The 26,587-nt window shown below is 40.1% G+C and overlaps 1 protein-coding gene across 1 annotated transcript in view; it reads right to left on the reverse strand.

Moving 5' to 3' along the window:
* PTAR1 (protein prenyltransferase alpha subunit repeat containing 1) overlaps positions 1 to 24,557 on the reverse strand; it is a 60,721-nt gene extending 36,164 nt beyond the window's left edge. The window contains exons 1-2 of the mRNA XM_075210963.1: positions 24,300 to 24,557; positions 22,356 to 22,525 (exon numbers count right to left, since the gene is read on the reverse strand). Coding sequence (XP_075067064.1) covers positions 22,356 to 22,525; positions 24,300 to 24,547 — 418 coding nt within the window. The 5' untranslated portion in view covers positions 24,548 to 24,557. The remainder of the gene's footprint in view (positions 1 to 22,355; positions 22,526 to 24,299) is intronic.
* Positions 24,558 to 26,587: the final 2,030 nt, after the last annotated feature.

Raw genomic sequence — 26,587 nt, forward strand, 5'->3', positions numbered from 1 at the left:
CTCTTTTTGGTGGAGCTGTAACATGTTATATATGCCATCAAATGACTTCACATCCCTCCCTCTGACATCACCTTGTGATTTATTTCACGGAACTTAATCCCTTTTCTGCACACTATTGTTATTATTAATTTGTAAGGCACCACACACAAAGGTAGACAAAGTAAATGTAGGCATGGAAATAACAGCATGCTTACTATGCTGTAATATTATGGATATTATCGCTTATTTATAAAGGCACCACAAAAGATTTGCAGGACCATATAGGACATACAGTTGTAGACAATAGACAGACAACAATGATCTATCCATTAAAACAAAACACACACACATAATATGGTAATGCAAAATAAATTACGAGGGAGTGTAAGGGGAAATGTCCAACATGAAGTAAGCCTGAGCTCAAGAAAACAGGGTTAGGGAAGCAGCAGGCCAAGAGGTACAGAAGGCGATTGAAAAGCAGAGTATGTACAAGGAAACAGGGCCCTGCTCATGAGAGCTTATATCCTAAAGGGATGGGGAAGACACAAGTAGCGTGGTGCTGAGTGGCAGAGTGCAGATGATCACTTTTTATCCCACTAAATTTGACGTGTGTAGTAAACACACACCCAAAAAGAAAATTGTTAAATTTGGAATACATCTGCATTTAATGTTATTGATATGCAAGCTCTCATGGGCAGGGTCCATCCTGAATGGGTGTACTAGAAGGATGTTTGGCATATCCATTAATGAATAGCATTTTCTGTGTATTAAATATGTGGTTCACTGAAAAAGACTACATCCCCAGCAAAAGTGTGACTATCCTCAGTTCTTGCAGTGCAAAAGAACCAGTTGAGCGATATACTGTTTTTTTCAATTCTTTATGGAGGGCATTTAAATATGAAGCGTTATGTATCTATATATAGCCATGGCCCGCTTTGATGTTTGAAACAGTAAATATCTTTAATATGGTATCGCCAACTGTTTAAAAGGAAAGTTTAACAAAAAAAAATAATATATATAAAAAAAAATATAAAATATAAACAATAAATTAATAAATACAATGTATTGAATACAATATATATTTTTTTTCCCCACTGATAAGTCTAACAGCCTACTAATAGTCTATTATGTAGAGTAGATGTGTTTATACATTAGCATACCCCACATGAGGATGTTTTAACAGCAGTTGGAAGTTTTCTGTCAGATAATCCTAAACATGAGCGTCCTCAAACTGATTTATTTATGCAACTTCTGGAACCAAACGCCAACTAGAAATTATTTCTATTTTGATGGGCATTTTTATTTACAACTAACAGGCTCTGCAATGGGTTCTATCATCATCATCATCATCATTTATTTATATAGCGCCAGCAAATTCCGTAGCGCTTTACAATTGGGAACAAACATTGATAAGACAATACTGGGTAATACATACAGACACAGAGGTAAGAGAACCCTGCTCGCAAGCTTACAATCTATAGGACAATGGGTGTTAGAAACACAAGGGCATGTGCTACATCATATTGCACAATGGACCAGCTAGAACGCAAAGGTAAAAGTATTGAGTGGGCTGTGTGTGTTGCAATGTTGGTCAGAAGGTTGTTGTCTTGCGTTAGCTGTGTAGAGGATGTTAATATGGTAATCTAAAGAAATTAAGATGGTGGTTGAGGAATATCATAAGCTTGTCTGAAGAGGTGGGTTTTCAGTGAACGCTTGAAGGTTTGAAGACTAGAGGAAAGTCTTATTGTGCGTGGGAGGGAATTCCACAAAGTGGGTGCAGCCCGGAAAAGATCCTGTAACCGAGAATGGGAGGATGTGATGAGAGTGGAGAGACGTAGATCTTGTGCAGAACGGAGGTGTCGAGTAGGGAGATATTCGAGACAAATGAGGAAATGTATGTCGGTGCAATTTTGTTGATGGCCTTGTATGTTAGTAGAAGAATTTTATATTGGATTCGTTGATATACAAACAACCAATGTAGAGACTGAGAGTGGCTTCACAGAGGAATAACGGTTAAGCTGGGTACACACTACACTGTTTTCGTCCAATAATCGGCTCAAATAGCCGACATACGACCCCTCGTTCAAAAGTCGGGTCAGTGTGTGCAGTGACAACGATGGTCGAAAGTCTGCCCAAATGGACGATTATCTCCTCATTTGGTTGGTCGTGCTGTTTAATATTTTCGTTCCAATCTCGTTTCCGCTGTGTAGTGTGTATAAACTTCCGACCGATCCACAACAGTGAGTACGAAATTACAGTTATTGCTCACGACAACATAGCTGTAAAAAGTCGCTAAAGGGACGTCCGCTCTTCCCTTTATCGTCCTAAACAAGGCTAGTGTGTATGCAGTCCATGGACCGAGTGATCGGAACATCGATCGCATGTAAAATCGCTCGGCATAAAAAGTTGGTCGAAATTTCTGTAGTGTGTACCCAGCTTTAGTAAGGAAAATCAATCTAGCCACTGCGTGCAAAATAGATTGTAGGGGTTCAAGTCTGACTTTGGGAAGACCAGTAAGGAGGGAATTGCAATAGTCGATGCAGGAGATAAGTGAATGAATTAATGTTTTTGCGGTGTCTTGTGTCAGATATGTGCGTATTCTGGAAATGTTCTTTAGGTGTATGTAACATGATTTAGATATAGACTATCTATCTATCATAGCACTTTCTTATGCAAACACATTTTATGTTTCAACTTGAAAAGAAATTTATTTTCACAACCTGAGATTATCACATCTGAGTTTTTTTTTCTTTTTACACTCGCTATATTGATGACCTCTTTATAATATATAGGGTACAATCAAAGCCTTTGAAGATTTCAAGCCATTAACAGATTCTGCTATTAAATTTACCTATGAGTACAACCTACAAGAGATTCATTATCTTCATGTCCTAATAAAAGAAGCAAGGCCATCAGTTAGCTACAACTATTTATCATAAACAAACAGACAAATGCAGTTTTGTTAGCCAGCAGTCATCATCCCATAGCCCTCAAACATGGACTACCATACTCACAGTTATGAGTATATCGCATTACAAGCTCTGATGAGTCTTGTAAAGATGGATTTGACGATTGAAACATTTTTGATTGTGTCTATTCCAAACAACTACTAGACAATATTGAACCGAAAGTCCTAAAAACGCCAAAACCTAACGCGCTGATTACCAAGACATCTAATAAATTCCCATGGGTGCTACAATACAACACAAGAAGTTCAAATCGTAGCCAAAACAGTGAAATCTTTACGGACAATTATTCAGACAGACCCTGATTTGATCTCTTTGAGACATGTATCTATTATACACGCTTACAAAAGAGGTAAAAATATTAGAGATCTTGTTATGCACACGGACGTAACAAATATACACAACGAAGGATAGGCGCAAATGGGGAAGGGAAAAGACACACAGGGATTGGATGGCTAATATAAACAGTCCCAAAGTCAGTATAAATACCAATCTTCTAATTCAACCTATATCGATATTCCAGATGGTGGACTTTCAGCAATGCAACCCTTTTTATTTCATATAGTCCTTGAATAATATGCCAACTTGCTTCAAAAAGCACCAACACGATATCCTGTTAATCCTCTTAAAACCTCGCTCCTCTCCTCATCACAGTGCACATAGGGAGAGAACAGAGAGAGAGAGCTCATGGTGTTGTACGTTTAACTATTTATTAGATTTGAACATAGGGTTAAAAAGCACTCACATTTCGTAAGCTAGAACCGCTCTTATAAAGGTATCTTTCAGTCCACACTTTCCTCTATCCAACGGCAGTCTCCAGCTCCTAAATCCCAGCCACGATCAAACTAGCCGGGCTTCAGATAGCCCAGGGAAAACTCTGCAGCGTCAAAGGGGGCGTGGTCTGTGACGTGTCTTATTCCAATTGGTCCCAACGCGTTTCATCACAAAGTGACTTCATCAGGGGGTGTGGACAGTGTACATAGTCTGTTCTTTTGTATTCAATCCCAACCAATAGGATTCCTTTAATATCGATGTCCTAAAATCTAGCTTGCAATATATATATATATATATATATATATATATATATATATATATATATATATATATATATATATACACATACATACAGTCTTCCTGACATGTTAAACGAATGCAAACTAAAAAGCTTCCAATCATAACAGTTAATGCCCAGTTACAAACATCCTGTGCATGATAATATGTCTTAATAATATATCTAGTTCCTTACTTATGCTATTCTTATACATTCTCAATAATTTAAAATTCCTAAAAATACCAAATGCTGTTAATAATCATTAATATTCGGAATATCAATGTATTTAAAGTGCATTATGTATATTCTCCTATATAGAATTTCCTTTAAAATCTCTTGTAGACAAAAAATATCCTATTCCTCATAGTCTTCTCTTAGTTAGTAATTAGAATTATAGGCATTATTATTTTGGTTCTTAAAAAATAAATAAAATAAAAGCAAGGTTTTCTACATACTTGAAACCTCCTACCTCCACAAGGATTATTATAAAAAAGAAGCCAATTCGAAATCAATGTTTAATCCTAATGGCGTTAATGTTCTCATCTCATATATCCATTTAGTTTCTTCACAGTTTAGTTTTTTTTATATAATCTCCTCCTCTCCAGTCCTTCCTGAGTTTTTTGGTTGCAATAAATTTAATTCCTGATGGGTCACTATTGTGCGTTTCCTTAAAATGTTTTGACAAGCTATGTGTCTCTACCCCCAATTTTATATTTCGAATATGTTCTGCCACTCTAATTTTCAATTTCCGTATTGTCCGCCCTATATATTGCATGCCACAGGGGCAGGTGATCAAGTAAATAACTCCCACAGAGTTACAAGTCAATTTTTCTTTTATCTGAAAGCACTTGCCAGTAGTGTTTGATTTGAATTCTTGTACTCCCTTAGTGCTTCTGATTCCAGATGTTCTACATGGTATACAGCTATTGCAGTATAAAAATTGAGGTTTAGTGGTTTCATCTGTGAGACAATTTTTTGTTGCTCCAGATGGATTTCGCAGTAGATGACTTTTTACCATTTTTTGTAACAAATATGTCTAGCAAGTTGGGTAAAGTACATACAGGATTTTTTAAATTTCCTAATTGTATCACATGTCGTTACATGGAGACGGATAATACTTTTAAACATCCACATCTAGGTAAAGTGTACGAGATCTACTTTTTAGGCTAACATGCTTTAGTTCATTTGTAATAAATATCATCATGTGCCCTTGTGGCTTTTACTATGTGGGCAAGACAACTCGACAGTTCAAAGAGGATGGACTTGCACAGATCTGCAATCAGACTGACTAGTGAACAACCAGTGGTCAGACATCTTCTGCATACTCAACGCAACATGGCAATGCATCAATATAAAATTATTGATCATGTTCCAGTTTTATCTCAAGGAGGAGACAGGAACAATAAGATATTGCAACTTGAATCACTTGGATACAGATTAAACACCGTGGCCCCATATGGCCTTAATGAAAACCTTCCTTTAAATTGCTTTTTTAGATTTTAAATATTGAGGAGCATCCATATTCCCTGGGGGACATCTAGGGCTCTCCAGGTTAGAGACTGCAATGTCTCCTACGAATATGTGTTCCTATATTTTTTGTACATTGTTAATTGTTTTGTATATGGCGATTTTCTTTGAGAGATTGCTTGTTGTATATAGCATGAACATTATTGTTAATAATGTCTGGTACCCATTTATAAACATTATGAGGAACATTTATCTGATGTGGGTTACATAGATACTGACATAATAAGAGTTGCTAGATTGGCTAACTATTTAATAGTATACTATAGAGTAAAAGCCAAGTTATCATAGTAGATTTTGATTTGCTCAGAAAGTACTTTCACAATGCCAAAGAGAGGTGCCAAGTGGTTTCTATAGCTGTACATACAATGTATATATGATAATGTTACGTGTTAATTTTATAGTTATATTCTACAGATTTTGTGTACTTATTCATTAACTCAGATATTGAGTAATTTGCCGTTTTCAGGTCCATTGGTATGCTTTCACACTAAGTAAAAGTAATGTTTTTGGTACAATCAGTATGGTTATTGTCCAATTTGGTGTTCCCAATCTTGTCAGATCTTGGAAGCAAAGTAGGGTTGGGCCTTGTTAGTACTTTGATAGGAGAACACCTTGGAACACCAGGTGCTCTAGGCTTAATGTGTACGTTTTATAGTCACATACTGCTTACACTATATGTAGGTGTTAAATGTTTGTTGACACCATAGTTGCATTATTGCTTTTAATTTATAAATGATGCATTGATAATGTTTTGAAGGCAAAGGGTGGTCACACCAAATATTGTTTAGATTTAGATTTTTCTTCTGTTTCACTTTGCATGTTGTGAATTGATAGAAATAACACTATTAACACTTGTATTTTTTAAAGCATTCTTAGTGTGTGTGTGTGTGTGTGTGTGTGTGCGCTAGACCCTCCACTCTTCTTGGAAGGCTTTCTACAAGATGCTGGAGAGTTTCTGTCGGAATTTGTGCCCATTCATTCTGTAGAGCATTTATGAGGTCTGGCACTGATGTTGGATGAGAAGGCCTGGCTCGCAATCTCCGTTACAGTTCATCCCAAAGGTATTCAATGGTGTTGAGGTCAGGGTTCTGTGCGGGCCATTGAAGTTCTTCCACACCGAACTCAAACCATGTCTTTGTAGTCCTTGCTTTGTGCACGGGGGCACAGTCATGTTGGAATACAAAAGGGCCTTCCCCAAATGGTATGGTAAGATAGCCTTTCACTGAAGATAAGGGGCCTGGCCAAACCTTGAAAAACAGTCCCATACCATTATCCCTTCACCACCAAACTTCACAGATATAATGCAGCAAGAGCCACATTCTACCAGCATCCACTAAATATAATAATATAAATAATATATATATATATATATATATATATATATATATATATATACACACACACACACACACACACACAGTACTGTAATTCAGGATGTGTCACATAGGTAACATCCGTATTTTGCCATTTAGGCAAACTACCAAGCATCTAATCAGCACAAGGGACGCTCATACTAAAAATGATAATATAATCTATGAATAAAATATTACTTACTACTCAAAACCAATTGTCTGAGAACTACATGCTGTCTCTTTGAACATAATCTGTTTTATCATGAAATGCATTGTAGTCCCTACGTAGGTGTATGCTGGGCTACCCCATTGAGGGTCAACAGGTGTGGCTTATATGTACCACTTAACATTCACTAAAATGATGCTGGACATGTATGGTTTTAAAATCTTTTAATGTATATTAGTGTGAATTAAGGAATAGCATTACTGCTTAATGTCAAATATCTTCAGTGTTCTCTTGCAATGGGAAAAATGAGGACTAACAGGGTAAAGTTTATTATGTGTTTACAAAACCATAGGTAAGGAACTTACCTGATCCACGCTCCAGGTCCCGATTAGTACCGCTCTTGCTGTCAGCTTCCGGACGGGCGGATCTGCTCACTGGGGTCATGTGACAGCATGCAGGGATTTTGAATCCCTCTCCTCAATATATGTATGCTCTGACATGGATTCAGTGTCAGAACAATAGGCTTTCTGCCACAGTCTGACCCCTGTTCTCTTTGTCTCACCACATTATCCTGTCTCCCTGTGTATGATCTCTGGCTATCCTGACCCCATTCTTGAATCTTCTTTTGTACCATGCTGATGCTGCGTACCAGACCTCTGCTAATCCATTCTGACCACGGCTCTGGATTCTCCCTTGTACACCATCAGTTGTGTACCAGTGCCCGGCTATCCCTCTGACCATGGAACGTGTATCAACTTTGGTCCAACAGACTGTCTCCAGTCGCAGTCTCTCATCCTACAACCATCACATCAGTGGGCTAACCCAAAGGCCGCGACCTATGAGCTCCTGGCAGCAAAACACATCCCACCAAGACTGGTGTGTGCTAACCCTGACGGATAGAATAACTTTACCGTGAACGTAACAGGTTTTTATACTGCAGACAAGTGCACTGTATGGAATCAGAGAAAGAGGTAGAGGGATAAGAAGCACAGTGGGGAGGAATACATGAATGTAGTTTTATGTAGAGGTGCATTTGATACCACAATCTTCCTGCACCAGTTTAAAAGGGGCCTAACTGTTTGCCTCAAGTTTCCTGTTAACATACTTACAATTACCACATGGTCATAAGCAACATTACACTCACTAGCATAATCACAAGTGGATGACATAGTTGCAAACAGTTTAGACATTTGTATTATAGGTTTAATTTAAAAGAGAAAACAGCCACAAAAAATCTTGGGCAACCCCACATCACTCATTCCAAAATGCTCCCTTATGCACCTCACGTGCTCCAAAATTCCACCACCCGCCACTCAGCCCTCTCACTTGCTCCAAAATAGATTGCCTCACATGGCTTCAGATGCCACATGCACTCCGAAACTGCCCCCCCCCCCCCCCACCAGGTCACTCAAATGCCTCACCACATGACTAAATACAGATCTGTACAGATGGAGAGCATGTGGTGCAGAATAAACTGCACTCTCTTCTCCTTGGATTTGTTGTGATACATGACCTTCCTGCAGTGTGTAGCAGAGATCAGGTGATGCAGAAGCCTGCTGCTCTCTTTCAACCTTACTATAAAAAGTCAGAACGGGAGCATAGTACTGGGAGCTGCAGGTGAAGGGTCATTGGTGACCCGTGGACATGGGCCTACCATGCATATTAAAATATATTCATTGAACATGGTTATAACCTCATCCATAAACAAGATAGTGAAAATTGCATGCATTTTAGAGAATAACAGGAATTGCATAGAATATTCGATCAGGATTTAAAAATAGGAACATTTCCAGAGACAAATTTTTAATACCTGGAAAGCATAGAGAGTTAGCAACTATGGAGGACAGCACATTTCCTGCTGCTGTGAACATTCCAATGAGCTCACTGGTAATACACTGAAAAAAGACTTGAAAATCGAAGAAAAAAAAAAAAATATATCATTGACCCTTATGGCACGCTATCCTCTAAATGCACACAGATGAATGCGCATGTTCCTGATCCAGTCATCTGTTGCATTTTAACAAGCATTCCAGTGCCAAGAAGATTGTTTGCTGTATGGGTTAATGAAACCTGTACCTGCTTTTTCTTCCTATTTATGGGTACTTCATCTATGGTAAACTGCAGATAAATACATATGTCTAAACAAGTATAGGTTTACCACAGTAAATGTTAAAATCGCACACACTGCACACTTAATTTTAGCTTATGCCACCTAGTATTCCTGAGTTGCGATATTCACCAAATCATCGTAAGTGATAGTAACTTAAGTGTATTTTTTTTTTTTAATCTTTAAAATCACCAATTTACAAAGCAGATTTGGTTTTCTTACAAAAGGATCACAAAAGAAAAGAAAAAAAAAACAAACACATTAGGAGTTCAGTGAGGAGTTCTTGTTCTTACAGTGCATATGCTCCATCTGGGTCTCTCTAGTTGCTTTTGAGGTGGGAAGAAAGGACAAAATGTCCTAAATAACACAAGAGCACAATCCATTTCTGTGAAAGCTGCAGCTGTTTCAATTTTGCAAGAACTGAAAGCATTTGAAGGGCACAGGGATGTTTAAATGCCCATACACTTAATCCCTTGCTTTGCCAGCTATTGTTCATAGTTTTTAAAGCTTTACAGGTATACCCACTGTGTGGCTATCTAGTATTTCAATAACCAGATGACACAGGAATCAATGTGTCATCTGAATTGTAGAATATAGTCACGTTTAAACTTATTTAACCTTCTAAATATGGGTTTATAGTTCTGTTATATTACAGTGGCTTGTGCAGTAACAATTGGTTTTCCCCCATACAACATGAAAACTATTACCTAGAATTACATGTAATAGTCATATATATAACAAGGTGGTCAGGGCAGTCTAAATGCATCATCATCACCTGGAATTCTATGGAATTTAGTTATTACAAGGCTATGGCAACATAAATACAACACCAGGAACAACATAAATCTACACATCACACTAGGGCCAATGCTACAAATGAAATGCAATTCTAGAAGGAAAATAAAGAAATGAAGAAACCAGAACTTTGGTATCAACGCAGTTAAGATTTCTATGGTTCTGTTGTTACTTGAAACATGTTCTTCATATAACCGGGTCAATACACAGAATTATTAAGGCTGCACTATCACCTTAAAGATGTAAACATTTTTATTCACCACTTTAAAATGATCGTAGAACTGGGTTATGAGTGGGAGAACCAATAAGAAGCAACAATGTGTGATTTTGGCCTCTCATTGGTCATCGAGCTCACACCTCCCTTCAAAACATCACACAGGCCCAAGTTTCATCTGGAGCTGTGAGACTAACAGTACAGGGATGGAGGACAGATAAAATTTTGAGCTCGACTCTCGGCAAAAAAAACATGCAAAATAAAAAAAAAAAGGAGCACACTAATGTGAAAAGCATGTATGCAAACTGAGGCAGCAAAACATAAAGGGCCCGATTCATCAAGACACGTACTTGCAGATTTTGAGCGAATCTTACACAAAGTCACTCTGCTCATGCCCAGAACCAGATGATAAGGCAGTAAACGCAGCCATTTCCGCTCCGTCTTCTAGCACAAATGACACTTACTACAGCCTACAATTTCAGGGAGTGAACGGGGTAGGGAAGGGGCTTTTGGTCGTAGTCAATTTACAGTAAGGACATGCGAAACTCAAGCGCACACAGCTATCAAATCAAGCTCTGGGCAACGCAAAGTTACTTGTTTTTCTGCAGTATCTCTTGCTCCAGGAACAGGACAAGTCTCCATGACAGTCTCATATGCATGCTATAACAATGTGTTTGCAAACAGGAGCCACTGTGGATGGTTCACCCTGGCCTATGACACTGGCCAGAGCTGCAGGGTAGTAGGCAGAGCGTTGGTACTAGACGCCAGGTTCCAACAATAGAACAGCCGGATAACAGATTAGATTGGGTCTAATTTGTAGGTCACAGGAATTACAGCAGGTAAGTAGGCATCAAAGCAGGTTCCTTGAGCAGTGATGTTTATTAACTCAGGACAGTTACGCACTAGTTTGAGGTATTAGTGATATCCCAAAAAAATAAAAGATTCACATTCATCTGTGATCACTTGCATAGGGCATCTACCAGAAGTATAAATTACCTCCTCCTGTCTTTCAGGCTCAGACATTTTGGTCACTCAGCGATTAAAAGGTTTAATTAACATGAGATTACCTGTCTCCAGACAGTTTCCAAACCCAAACATGAAATACTGTCTCATAAGTCAATACATTTCCACACATACCAATATAAAAAGATTTGCAATGATATACAGAGATGCACTGCACTACTAATTAAAATAAATATCTACAATAATTTATTTCTACATGATCTAGCCATAAATAATTTATTTATAAGTGATCCAGCCACAATAATCCACACAGGTATTGGACGTATCCCTGCAGTGTCTTGCGAAGTAGAGCACACGAGACCTACACCCAAATTCATCAGCACACGTATCTTCAAAACTAGAGATTACATAACATATCTTGAGCACTCCAAGCACAAAAGAGTATATTTATTCAAAATAACTGAAAATTGTCCCTGTCGCAACCCCAATTAAGGGTGCCAATCCTTATAAACAGAAAACTTCACTAACAGGCTGGACACCCCCATCCTGCAGCAGCGAGGTCACGAGCATAAGGAATGCAGAATGTATACACGTCATCTCATCTATTACACAGAAGAATTGTATCTGGATGTGTGATAAGCAGAGTTAACAGGTGCCACAGGTTCGGGTGAGAATTTTCTATTCAACTGTATACTGTCATCTGCTGGTTGATTATTTCCTGATATTTTTGGTTGTCCGCGCATGTCCAGGATTTTAGACTTTTCACAAAGTGTACTTGTCCACACACTTTGTTTTATCTATTTTGTGTCAATCTCCAGAGTGAGGATTTTATCAATTAAAGTTATTATTTGCACTTTCTGCATTATCAGACTTGCATACTACCATATACATTGATATCCTTTTTTAGAGGTACTTTTTTAGAATTATTATTTGCATATATTTAATATATTTTTAGATTACTTTATCTATATTGGTTACAATAAATCTATTTTATTTCAGACGAAGCCCATCATCTTATATTCATTTAGTTATTTTTATTAATTCATTATTTATTCTGTATTTATTAAGGATGGTTTTTTTTGGTGCACCCGATTTTATATTTATTTGGTATCTTCAGATCTGTTTCTTGTTAAATTTGGGAGAAAGCAGAGCTGATTTATGTGCATTTGAGTGCCTTGATTAATCAGGACCAAAAATGTATACGTATGTAATATGTCTTTCATGCCTATTATATAAATAAGTAGGTAAGAAATTAAGTTTCATGCAAGAAGTACAACTGAGGTTAAAGGTTACATGAGCTGCAATTAAGGTATATCAATAGTAAAAAGGCAAGACCTAAACAGCTTGGTTCCTAAAAAATAAAAATTGGAGTAAGTCAAAAGGGACAATGAGAATGTTTTCTTGTCTTGTGCATGTGAAGTTACAAGCTGGCATTAATGGGTTTTTTTTATATGCTGCGGACGCCATACAAAACATTTCACTGTGGTCAACAGTCCTTGTCCACATAAAAGGAATATGAATTAAGCACCTGGACTTGTATACATAGTTCTTTAGAAAGCTTAGCTCAGCGGTTAGTATTTGCACAAAAAACATGAGGTTACCCTACAGGTTAGTCACTTAGATTTTGTTTAAGGTCACTATCATTTTCAGGCGTGGTTTACTACAGGGGCGAACGCAGGATTTAGAAGGGGGTGTTTCCACCCCCCCAAAAAAAAAAACCAAAATCGAGGTAGAGAGAGAGCTGCTGCTCCATTTCGGTGAGTCTGAATTGTACAGCAGCCGCGGCGTTGTCAAGAAGCATCCGCAGCAGTGCTGTATACTACAATACAGCACTGCCGCGGACGCTTCTTTGACAGCGCCGCGGCTGCTGTACAGTACCGTTGGTTCGCGGAGGGGAGGGGTTTCAGGAGAACCAGAAACCCCCCCTGCATGCGCCACTGTACTATCATGAGGAGAGAAAGCAAACATTGGCAGTATGTTGACCTGTATAGATTGTACAGTGGTCACTGGGACTACTTCCAATGCATTTACTAGCAAAAGGTTGACAACAGATGAGCCATTTACCTTATTTTTATTTTAAGCAGTTATCTTGTTGTTTAAAGTTTTACGGCTCTTAATATACTATTTCAGTGGTTCCCAAACTTTTGCAGTTCGCGGCACCCTTAGAGTCTCCAAATTTTTTCAAGGTACCCCTCCAATATAATTATTGAGCAGTCCTGTTTTAGAAGTAGTTGGGTCAAAAAATTGTAATAAGTATTTAGGTCAGGACAGAAATACTTATTTAGTTGTATGCAAAAATGCCCCCTCTGCATCCAGACACACTGCCCCCTCTGCATCCAGACACACTGCCCCCTCTGTCACGCTGTCCCCCTCTCCTCTGCCCTATGCCCCCCTCTCATCTGCCCTCTGTCACGCTGTCCCCCTCTCCTCTGCCCTCTGTCACGCTGTCCCCCTCTCCTCTTCCCTCTGTCACGCCGTGTCCCCCTCCACTGTCCCTCTCACGCCGTGTCCCCCTCCACTGTCCCTCTCACGCCGTGTCCCCCTCACGCCGTGTCCCCCTCACGCCGTGTCCCCCTCACGCCGTGTCCCCCTCACGCCGTGTCCCCCTCCACTGTCCCTCTCACGCCGTGTCCCCCTCCACTGTCCCTCTCACGCCGTGTCCCCCTCCACTGTCCCTCTCACGCCGTGTCCCCCTCCACTGTCCCTCTCACGCCGTGTCCCCCTCCACTGTCCCTCTCACGCCGTGTCCCCCTCCACTGTCCCTCTCACGCCGTGTCCCCCTCCACTGTCCCTCTCACGCCGTGTCCCCCTCCACTGTCCCTCTCACGCCGTGTCCCCCTCCACTGTCCCTCTCACGCCGTGTCCCCCTCCACTGTCCCTCTCACGCCGTGTCCCCCTCCACTGTCCCTCTCACGCCGTGTCCCCCTCCACTGCCCCTCTAACGCCGTGTCCCCCTCCACTGCCCCTCTCACGCCGTGTCCCACTCCACTGCCCCTCTCACGCCGTGCCCCCCTCCACTGCCCCTCTCACGCCGTGTCCCACTCCACTGCCCCTCTCACGCTGTGCCCCTCCTCTGTCACCCTCCTCTGCCCCTGCTGTCACCCTCCTCTGCCCCTGCTGTCATGATCCCTCTCACTCCTCTGCCCCGCTGTCACTCTCCTCTGCCCCGCTGTCACCCTCCTCTGCCCCTGCTGTCACCCTCCTCTGCCCCTGCTGTCACCCTCCTCTGCCCCTGCTGTCACCCTCCTCTGCCCCTGCTGTCACCCTCCTCTGCCCCTGCTGTCACCCTCCTCTGCCCCTGCTGTCACCCTCCTCTGCCCCTGCTGTCACCCTCCTCTGCCCCTGCTGTCACCCTCCTCTGCCCCTGCTGTCACGATCCCTCTCACTCCTCTGCCCCGCTGTCACTCTCCTCTGTCCCGCTGTCACCCTCCTCTGCCTCTCCTCTGCCCTGCTGTCACCCTCCTCTGCCCCGCTGTCACGATCCCTCTAACTCCTCTGCCGCGGACCAGCCATATAAAAAAAAAAAAGAAAGAACACAGTAACTTACCAATCCGCCGGGCGCCGGGACCCAGCAGCCTCCTCTCTCCCGCAGCAGCTGTCACTGACGTCGATATTCAGTGACGGCTGCTGGGTCCCGGCGCCCGGCGGATTGGTAAGTTACTGTGTTCTTTCTTTTTTCTTTTTTATATGGCTGGCCCGCGGCACCCCAGTGACAGCGCCGCGGCACCCCTGGGAGCCGCGGCGCACAGTTTGGGAACCGCCGTACTAGATTATTGATAAACCATATTACACCATGTGTGCTCCCTTGTTTTTCTTAAAATGTAAAAATATATTTATATTACATATATCTAATATATAAAAGCCTAGCGGTGTGTGTTACTGTGTGTGTGTGGAAAAAACTACCGGGTGACAGAGTGCTCAAGCTGCAGCGCCACCTGCTGGGCGAAGTTATACACTGACCTACTAAATTCTTAGTGTGTGTGGAAAAAAAAAAAACTCAGAAAGGGCTGAAATTTGGTATACTAAGATGTTTTTAATTTGTTAATTTAAGTTGTTAATTGTTAAAAGTGTTTATAAAGATTTTAAAAAAATATATATATATATTTCTTGAAGGAGAAGTGACAGTTGGGAGTGGTTGGTGGTTGCCGGGGGTGACAGTGGGGAGTGGTTGGTGGTTGAGGCCTGGGCTAGGCCCAAATGCATGACAAGAACCTTTTTAACACCTTAAGCAGCTTGATTTGACTAGAATGCATGAGTATCATGCACGGGTTAACTTGTGTGTGTGTATATATATATATATACACACACACACACACATGTCCAAAAGTATGTGAACACCCATTCTAATAAGTGTAATTAGACATTTTAGCCACATCTACTGCCAACTGGTGCATAAAAGAAAGCATACAGACATGCAGTCTCCAAAGTCAAACATAAGCAGTAGAATGGGTTGTACTGAAGAGCGTAGTGACTTTCAATATGACATTGTTACAGAATGCCACCTTTCCAATAAGTCAGTTATTCAAAATTTAGCCTTGCTAGAGCTTCCCCAGTCAACTCTAATTACTGTTATTGTGAAGTGAGACGTCTAGGAGCAGCAACAGCTCAGTCGAAAAGTTGTAAGCCACACAAACTCACAGAATGGGAGCTCTGAGTGCGGAAGTGTGCAATGCTAAAAATAGTCTCGTCTTCTGGTGCAACATTCACTATGGAATTCTAAACGGTCTATGGAAGAAACATTGGCACAAGAATGGTTTGTTGGGAGCTTCATGGATTGGGTTTCTATGGCCAAGCAGTCACACACAAGCCTCAGATCACCATGCACAATTCCAAACATCTACTGGAGGGATATAAAGTACACAATCATTTGACTCTGGAGCAGTTGAAATGCATTCTCGAATGACAAATTATGTTTCAGCATATGGCAGCCTGATAAACAAATTTGAGATGCCAGGAGAACGCTTCCTGCCAAAACTGTAAAGCTTGATGGAGGAGGAATACTGGTCTGAGGCTGTTTTCCATTGTTTGGTCTGAGCCCCTTAGTTCCAGTAAAGAGAAATCTTAATGCTAACAGTGGATCCCAACTTTTCTCAGTTTGAGGCACCCTTAGGGTCTCAATAGTTTATTCAAGGTACCCCATGGCAAAAATTACCGCCAAGTAGTCTAAAGCCTTGCTTACCACTGGCCAGGGAGCCAAGGCGCACAGTTTGGGAACCACTGCTCTAGAGAATTGTTTGCTTCCAAATTTTATGCCAACATTTTGGAGAAAGCCCTTTTATGTTTCAGAATGACAACGCCCCCATGCACAAAGTGAGGTCCATCAAAAAAATGTTTCCAGAGTTTGGCATCGAACAACTTGAATGGTCTTCAGAGCCCTGACCTGAACCCCTTCGAGCACCTTTGAGATGAACTGACCCACTGACAGAGCCAGGACTCATCACAACACTAATGCTCAAGGCTGAAGTGCTAAGAAAACACTCCCCACTCTATTACATCACCACCAGCCTGCACCATGGACAAGGCCGGATGGATTCATATATTTTACGCTGAATTCTGACCCTAGCATCTACATGTTGCAGCAGATATAGTCAAACCAGGTAATGTCTTTTTAGTCTTCAAATGTCCAGTTTTGGGTAACCTCTGCCCACTGTAGCCTCAGTTTCCGGTTCTTAGCTGACAGGAGTTGAACCCGGTATGGTCTTGTACTGCTTTAGTCCATACACTTTGAGTTTCGATGTGATGTATGTCCAGAGATGCTCTTCTGCATACCACTTTTGTAATGTATGGCTATTTGAATTACTTTCACCTACCTGTCAGCTTAAACCAGTCTGTCCATTCTCCACTGTTCTTGTTAACAAGGTGGTTTTGCTTGAAAATACCAGGAGATCAGTAGTTTCTGAGATGCTCACACCATCCTGTCTGGCACAAACTATGATTCCACAGTCAAAGTCAGTTAAATCACATTTATTCCCCATTATGCTGCACGGTCTGAACACCTACTGAACCTCTTGACCAGGTCTGCATGCTTTAATCTAATGAGTTGCTGCCACATGATTGGCTGATTATTTTTATTAACGAGCAGATAGGTGTAACTATTAAAGTGCCCACTTAGTGTGTATAATATATACAATTATACACACCTGTGTATATACACATGGAATGATACTGCTGAATGCTAGTATTGATAAGATAATAAACATACTTTAGCTATTCTTCACCTTATTTATAAAAGATTATATATACACACACACACACACATACATATTAACACACAGCCTCATTTAGTGTTAGAAGAGCAGATCCCCCTACAAGTTTTGGTACAGTTGCTCCTGAGGAAGTAACTGTACAAGGGTTGTAAAGACTGTATGTTAAGTTAGTGGTGAAAAGAACTTGAGTGGGCGTGGTTTTGAAAGTACAAGGAAAAGTGTGGAAAGGGTACAAGTATTGAGAAAATATAGGAATAGTGTATAGAAGTAGTGAGAGTATAACATTTAATACTATCCTATTTCTCAAATTTTATGCCACATACCTTGAATATAAAAAAAGAATAGAAAAATGAGATACAGTTTAAAGCTCTAGAGAACTGGTATAAGATGTATACAAAAAGGCTAACTTATTATTCTCTACCATATGAGTGACAAGACATTTTAGATAGGATGACAATCATTTACCCTAAAAAATTAGCCAATGGTACATTTGATATTTTTGAGTATAGTAAGATTATGGACCCCCCCCACACAATTCACTGTATTCTTATGCTCATATAGAACTCACCAGAAGCTCTAACGTATTAGCACTTATCCTTCTTGTTAAGAGAATGGAAGTGTCTTTTTGCCAGTGGCTGCCTTATTTAATCAAGGAGGACAAAGACCCTGTCGATTCTGAAGAAAAATGTTAAGGGTCATAACAGCCCAAAAACGTCAGATTGGCATTCAGGTAACAGACATCATGGGAAAAGAGCTTTAGTCCAAGAAACACATGTGAAAAATTGGGTTATTTTCGCTGGACAAGCTCTGTAGGGTTACAACTAATTCATATGAACATCATGTCCAAGAAAAGTCATGTTTACAGATCCTTCCATCTTTATTAAGGCTAACCAAGACCCATTCTTTCTTCTCTGTGCTTTGTTTCTTTAAGAAACATGGAGTTCCACACCCAGACAACAAGCAATTATATTGTACTCACCTCCTGATGAAAATCTATTGATTAAATCACTGGATTATATGTGCTCTTCTTTTAAGAGATTTTTTTTTCTGAAGAGGAGATTGAAGGCTGAATAAGGACTTGTTAGCTGAATCTCAAACAGTTGCAGAAATTAAGGTTGCCCTGGATCTTTATTTTTCCATTTCTCTTCACGATTATTTTAATTTTTTATTTTATTTTTGCACACTGCATTGAGCTGCAGGTGGCTTTGACTTAGCTAACTAGGGAGATTCAGGGCATAAATATTGGTTTTGAAGAATAAAAAATAGACTTATTTGCCCATGACATTTTAGTTACAATTACCAACCCAATGGTATTCAGTGATTGAATCAATGCTCTATATGTATTTTACAGGTAAGGTACCCAGTATTTAAGAATGAACGGGTACCACAGTGTTACACCCCCTCCCCCCACATTCCTTGGTTTCACATGGATCCCCAAGAAGCTCAGTTGTGCACCCAACTATCTGGGATATCTCCTGAACTTTGACCAATAGGAAGCCGGGATACTGCTAGGTAAGGTTGTCAGGAGCTAGCTGGTTACTAAGGGACAGAGTTTTGCTTTTGACTAGGAAAACAGGATAAAGGCATAATGAGAAAACCACCTTGCAACATGCAGCGACTGTCTTCTGTCTGCACACAGTCATGGACAACAGCTTTATAGAAGCCATAGCCTTCTCTTTGGTGAGAGTTCCTCAGCATGAAAAGTACAAGCTATATATGTGACAGGATGTGCAGGTCATATATGACATATGCACACTGTATGTGCAGATACGGGGAGTGGACGTTGCTGCAGGAGCCAGTGTGACACCCATTAGCTGCCACAGTAGATTGTATGCTCTTGTACCCATTTCACTCACTAGGAAGCAATTAATAAAGCTGAAAAAAGTGTGGCATCCTTTTTAAACACACAGACCATAGTCCAAGCAGCATGTGGCTCTCTAGATGTGGAACTACAAGTTCCAGGCTGTCGGGCATCCTGGGGCTTGTAGTCCCACAGCACATGGAGAGTCACAGTTGCCTCTATCTGTTCTACATGATAAAACAATAAAAGATATCTATTTGTTGCATACTGAAATGTGCATTAGTTTCTTCAATGCAAGTCTTCTCATGATTTAATAAATAAAGTAACTGGAAATATTATTATGAACAATAACATTCCATATTTTTATGGTTTAGGAACATAAAATACATTGGGAGGAGATAGTGAGATGGAATCCAGCGGGGACTGGCATGGTACCACCAAGTACTTATGGTGCAAGACTTGGGGCTCCCCACCCTGCTCCATCACAGTCACCCCATCTCCCCCTCCCTGCTCTAAAACGCAGACACCCCCAGTTATCGCGTATTTTACCTTATATTACAGTCAATATTATGAATTCCAAAAATAATGAAAGAGAATATTATTAAAGGGACACAGATAGAGATGTGAGAACCCAAATATTGGAAATTATGGGTCCCTGGGACACACAAAATTATGATGTCCCGGTCTCTTTGACTAAATTATTTTATAATATAAATGAATCCCATTTAGTGTGACGAAACAAATGTGCTAACACTAACCATTCTGTTTCTTGTTTCTCACATAATGTGGATTATAGAAAGTACTTTTTATAGTCCTTGCTTTTGTTCCCCAGCTCACCAGACTACAACTGCATTGTCTAATTACATGTGGCTAAGGGGACATTGTAGCTCAGTGTAAATATGTATATTGTGTATTGTATATTGATGACCTGGCAGTGAGGTGGTTATTCATTGTCTTTAAAGTGAAGCCAGGCGGTTATGGGTAGGGATCAGGTTGAAAAATACTGGAGGGGCCAAACTAATTAGTGTCCATTGTTCTCAGAAGACTATTCTAGCAGGGGAGGTTCTGTGGAAGGACAGCTCATCTTCACTGCCCTCTGCAACCAGCCCTAGTCCGGCACTGACCAATGGTTAAGAAGAATGGATCCAGACATTTACCCAGGGAGGTGAAAAGACTGTGGAAATTAGACCCTAGATATAAAGAGCCACTGCAGAGGGGAGGTAGTGTTCATTCATGGAAGGAGTAAGATCTGGTTTTGATTTGTCATTATTTGAAGTACTAATTAGGTTAAAACTCTGCTCCAGTGCAGAGGAAGAATATAGATATAGCTATGTTGCAGACCTATATCACCAATTTTGTTTGGCAAGATAAAAGCCCTGTATAAAAAGTGTCCTATTTTAGCTCACTCCAGGGGAATGGGAGGCAAGGGCTTGCCCATCCTAGTATGCTATACTGTAATGCTAGTGCAACTATTGATCTGGCCACTTAACACCAGCACAAACTGGGAATGATATGTGCCTCTTAGTTATGCAATATACTAGATCAGAGGGCATTAGACAAACTAGAGATTTATAGAGGCTATTTAATTTTCCTTTTTAGCCATTTATTTGCATTGCTTTATTCTGTGTTTTTTGTTTTCTTGATTTGCAAAAACAAAACAAAAAATCTAGAGGAGGTTGAGTTGAGTAAATAACTTGTGTGAAAGAGAAATCTCCAATAACAGAGGGCAATCCCCATTTAGTGATATAAGAGGTCATATTGTTCCATCAAATGTTCTATAATTTCAGAACATTTTTCCCTATCTCTCCTTTTTAGGCTTGCAGAGGCTCCCTTTGGTGTTTTTTTGTTTTTTTTTATTACAATGAGAAACATCAGGATCAATCTATTTATGTAACAGATCCTGACTTGATACAATATAAATAGATATCGTGAAAGAAATGTGCTCACAGTATTATTTAATTGCCTTAAAAGCAGCTATTAAAAATGTAAAGATAAGCACAAACATCTGGAAAGGGATGGGGGAAAACAAAGTAAGTGAAGCTCTTCAAAGTGAATCTCTTCCTGAATTGAGGAGCACTGAGACAAGTCCCCTTTAACTGTCTAGCTCCAGACAAAGGAGCCTTTGAGAATTTGTAAAATCTGCAAGACCAGCCAAGTCTATCTTGAGCTGTTCTGTTGAAGTACACCCAAGAGCAGAACAAATGTATCTGTTGTTCTTACATTGTGTCCACTTTAGATTTTTCCATCTTTAACAATCATTCAATTGTCGATATGGGCAATGTCAACATTATCCAATTATACATTACCTTTCCATCTGAATCAAGCCAAACATAACAAAATCTGGAACAGACCCCAGTGTTAGAACTATTATGGAGACATAGAGGGATTACTTTTAAAGGGCCACTAAACCTTTCATACATTTTAGTCAAAGATAAATGTTGTCTTTTAACATGCATGCATCCAAGTCATTGAATGTTTCCATTCACGTAATCATCCAACACAAGATAGTGTATATTTAAACACATAAAATGCCCCAATTAAAATTCTGAGGACAAGTTAATACACAGAAACTACCAAGAGAGTATTAGTTCCAAATGACAAAATAAAATGGGTAACACATTGGTCTCATCTAAAAATGTAACAGGTATAACTTTTCTTAGGTAAAAAAAAAAAAGATAATTGTCTGATAACACAAAAGCCGAGCACCTTGCTGAAAAAAAATGAAAAAAAACAAACACAATACTTCTGGTCTACTGAAATCATGTGAATGACCTATTAATCAAGGAGCCACCATATTGCCAAGGCAGTTTCCATTCCATTTAGAAATGTTCAAGGCAATGATTCCAGGAGAATACAAAGTTGTGGAAGAAGAAAAAAAACAAAAAAAAACTGTAGCCAGGTAATATGAAAATTGGCAATTACGTTTAGATGTAATTCCATAAATTATACATTATCACAGATTATAATTTCCCTGCAATCTGCTACTCCCTTTTGACAAGGACAAGATAAAGATGACATTGAATCCCAAAAGAATTATTTAAATTAGCTTAAAGTCAATGGTGCAGTGTACTTTTAGAAAACAAATTTGTTCTGTGAAATGTATTGTTGAAATGTGAAATGTATTGTCCCAACAATACATTTCACCATATACAGAAAAAAATGCTTTTAGTTTAGTTGACTGGAGATGGAAACAAAAAATAAAATGCAAATCTAAAAAAACATACTCACCATCTCTATTAAGCCATAGTTTCTTCTGCCTGTGCAGTAGGAGCTTGTTATGCACATACGGAAGCAGGAACTTGATACACCAGCTCTCCACTCCCAGCTTATTTTCCACTAGTACTATAGGACTCCGATTATACTTTGCTTCAGGGCATGGGATTAATCCAATTTCATCTCTATAATAATAGACAAAAAAGTTTCATATAATCCACAACCCAAATAAACATGGTAATACAATAGTTAGATCCGTGAGTTATGTAAAATATCTTTTTTTATAGGCTCATTATCTGTCATATTAAAGATTTGACAGATGTGTCTCAATTAGAGGGTGTAATAAATTGTCAGTACCTACTAGGCTTTGCAAAACACCCAAATGCACTGTAACATGTGGGTCTGACATGAAAATATATGGCACAATTCACTATATGAATGTGCAGAAAAAAAAGTCTAAGGATTAATTTGTGTCTTGCATTATTACCCTTACTAGATTTGCTTTTGCCTAACACTTCTAGTTTTTGAAACACTGCCAGATTTTCAGTTCAGGAAAAACAAGTAAACAACATACTTACAGACTACCCACAACAGACTGAGCAATAGTCATACCATTCTAGAGGCATTATAAGATTGTACCAGCAATTGTTGGTGCACTTTAATTTGTATTACAACAAAAATTGTGCAACCCCCCCAAAAAGAAAAGAAGCAACATATTACAAAGTAAGACTGCGGTGCGACAGCTAAATAAAGTTTAACGTTTTTGCAATTTTACAAGAAGAGATTACAAAATTTAGTGGAACACTGCAGGAATCTGTGATGTAATGAAACAGAAAGTGATGATTATTCACACAAAGCAGAACTAAATACATTAAAGTTAAGCTAAGAAAAAGAAAATGATGCCACACAATAATCATTATATTAATACAAAATAGCTGTGACCCTTGAACTAATATGTTCTATAAAATGTTTTACTGCAGAAATATTATCTGCTATAAATTTCTCATCAAAACCCATCTTAATGGTTCCTCTCCTGCACTCAAGTCCTTAAATACCACTTTTCTTCCATAAAGTTCCTCTTTTAGGTCTGATTTACAGTGCTGCTGGGAGAAACTCTTCAGCAGTCTCCCATATGTAACTGTCTCCTACAGTGAATAACTTTTCAAATGTGTATTGTTTTAGTTGTGGCTTACAGGTGTATTTTAAAGTTTGACAACCTGTGCAAGTGTTTCTATGAGCACAAAGCGTGTGTTCTGCACCAATCCCAAGCATCTTACAAAGAATATCGACTGTATTTAAGAAACCTTTCAGAATGAACAATAGGAAACCATACCCATGAGAGGTTAAAGTTAAAGAGTACATATTGCTAGAGGAGGATACAGATGCGAGTGATCACACGTGTTTTGTGGTAAAACGTTACATCTCAAAACATGAGCTCAGACTGGAAGAACACATTGCTTGGTGCTGTACAAGGCAGTGCATTATGTAAGCTGGAACCATAATAAAGTGGATGAGCTAAGCATTAGCAACGGGATAGTAAACGCTGGCGATGCAATGTACTGACAGCAAAACTGTCTTCTATAAATCATTTTCTGACACGTAAGATCTATGTGTCCCTGTAACGTGTGAGGGAATCTTCTGCCAGAGTGTGTAAATAGAAATCATTAGGAGGCGGAACATTGTGCACATCTCTTTAATTGGATTGAATTCCTGTGGGAGGACTGTGAGAGGCTAACTGAAGGTTATTCAGCGATGCATCGCCGGCACAGAAACACAGCTTGGAATCGAGAAACAGTTGAAATAAAACGTCTCCTTTGCCTGGATAGCGGCTCATGTCATGTCAGAGCGGTATAACAGGACTGCAGTCTGCAGGTGACAGGACCGAAAGTTTCCTAACTCCAGCCGCATGACGTCACAATGCCGGTGTATGACCTCACGCGCGCTCGCACTCAGACTCACATGTTGGGGTTCCTGCGGAAAGCGCCAGTGATGTCCTTCACCACCCGCTGCACCAGCACCTCCACCTCCTCCTTCCACTCCGCCATCTCCGAGGCTGCGGGCGGAGGAACATACGCTTCCGGGTCAGCCTGACACTCCTCCTGTACCGAGCCTGTAACCCCTTCCCCTCGGTTACCGCTCCGCTGTGGCTGCCAACGTGACTCTCCGTGGCCGTGCTTCATAATTGCGGCTCCACTCGCTTCATGCATGAATGATATTATGCCAATCTCGTCACGGGCCAGCGCAGGAACGTCACATGGGGGGGAGGTTATACATTTACATGTCACTAATGTATTCTGTCTATACATACTCTGCATACAGTAGGCGTTTAAGAGGGTTATTATGTGTAAGTCACGTGGAGGTTTTAGTGCATTAGATCTAAATGCCCTTTTACTTGTGCATAAATACGTTTTTTAGACGATATTTATTAGTTCTAATGGATAAACTAATTGTTATTGTTAAAGCGCATCTCGCAATGCAATATATAAGTGGACGTTCTAAAAGGAACGATAGCTCCAGTCTGCTAAAAGGAATGTCAATTGTCTATAATGGAAAGAAACTGAAAATTTATATGTATTTTATAAAATCTTACACTTATGAATTATATCTTCCGCACACTTATTGCTAAGATATTTGGTCATGTTTTACATGGATGACGGCCAATTGCTATGGATTGATAGCTGTTTATACAACATGTAAGAAAAGCTGTCATGGACAACAACCATATTTCTCCCAGATCCCCTAATCCCACACACTAAGGGCAGGGCCCTCTTAAGAACATCTCGGGCCCCCGGGCATAGCAGTGCACCGGGGCCCCTATATATACAAAAAAAAAAAAAAACCTGAAAAAAAAGAAGAAAATACCTTGCGGCCAGCTGGCGATCCGGCTCCCTCCATGGTCTCCTCCTCTGTCGCGCTCCGCAATGGATGTCGGGAGGGTGTGATGACGTCACGCCCGACATGCACTGCCAGCGCGACGGAGGAGGAGACCATGGAGGGAGCCGGATCTCCAGCTGGCCGCAAGGTATTTTCTTCTTTTTTTTCAGGGTTTTTTTTTTTTCCTGCCTCCGACGGGCCCCCCTGGGCTGCAGGGCCCCCGGGCACCTGCCCATTGTGCCCAATTGGAAAAACAGCCCTGACTAAGGGGTCTGTGCATCAAGCATTTTTGACACTTACAAGATGTGGAAACCGTTGTTTCCGCATCTTTTAAGTATATTTGCTATGCATTAACTGCCTATAGGAGGAGATTTCACAGAAATCTCCGTTTAGGCAAATACCGTTCAGCATCGCAGTCCCCATAGATTACTATGGGGATTGCGATGTTCTGCAATGCATCAAGCTTTGCATTGCGCAGACAGATAATGCCATTACAGGATGGCGTTATCTGTCATTTACTATGGGATTCTGCTAAAGCCTCTTCGGCGTTGCAGTGTCTGGTACAGTGGAAGTTCTGTGCGCATGCGCACAACACTTCCTCCTGTCACAGGCAGCACTAAGCTGCCAGTAAATAGGAAAAAAAGGTTGCATCAAGGGGTTCACTTCGCCGGGGCTCTTAGAGTAGCCCCGGCATAGTGCATCTTAGCGGTACCTAAATATGCATCACTGTGGTTTACAGCTCTGCCTATTTAGCTGTACTGCATCTTATTGATGCATAGATCCCTAAACCCTTTACATATATACTCCCATATACATAAAACAACTACACTATTTCATCAGTGCTAATAAGTGATTGTATACTATGGAGACATTTGTAGGTGTTTATTGGTTCTTTCTTTAATTCAATAGACTCTTATTTCTTTGATAGAACTTTTCATTGTGGCAGTACCTGTATTTTTGCTATTTCCATAGCAAGAAGGATGGTACAGTGTTTCATCTCCCAAATAATGTAAAATTAAAAGCTTTTTTGATTCTCTGTATTCCATTAAACAATACTTATGTTTACGAAAGCCATGAAAGGTGTCTCTTTTTTTCCTTTTGGGTCCTTTAAATAGCAGTACAACTGGATGATTTGGGCGTTTAGCATGAAAATTCGAACCTTTAGATATCCATCTTTACTGATCAAAACGGAAGTCAAGTTTTTGATCATGGTCTGAAGAAAAGGGCAATTATGGAAAAACTTCTCCTTTTGGTTCTATAGGTTGTAGTGAGATAATTTGTTTCTCATTTAAGTTTGTTTTACAAAAAAACTGGAATGCTTCTGTGATAGACAAGTCTGTTGACCACACAAGTAAGTATTTTCCAAAAAAGAC

Source organism: Mixophyes fleayi, chromosome 1, assembly GCF_038048845.1.
Source record: "Mixophyes fleayi isolate aMixFle1 chromosome 1, aMixFle1.hap1, whole genome shotgun sequence".
NCBI classification, from domain to species: domain Eukaryota; kingdom Metazoa; phylum Chordata; class Amphibia; order Anura; family Limnodynastidae; genus Mixophyes; species Mixophyes fleayi.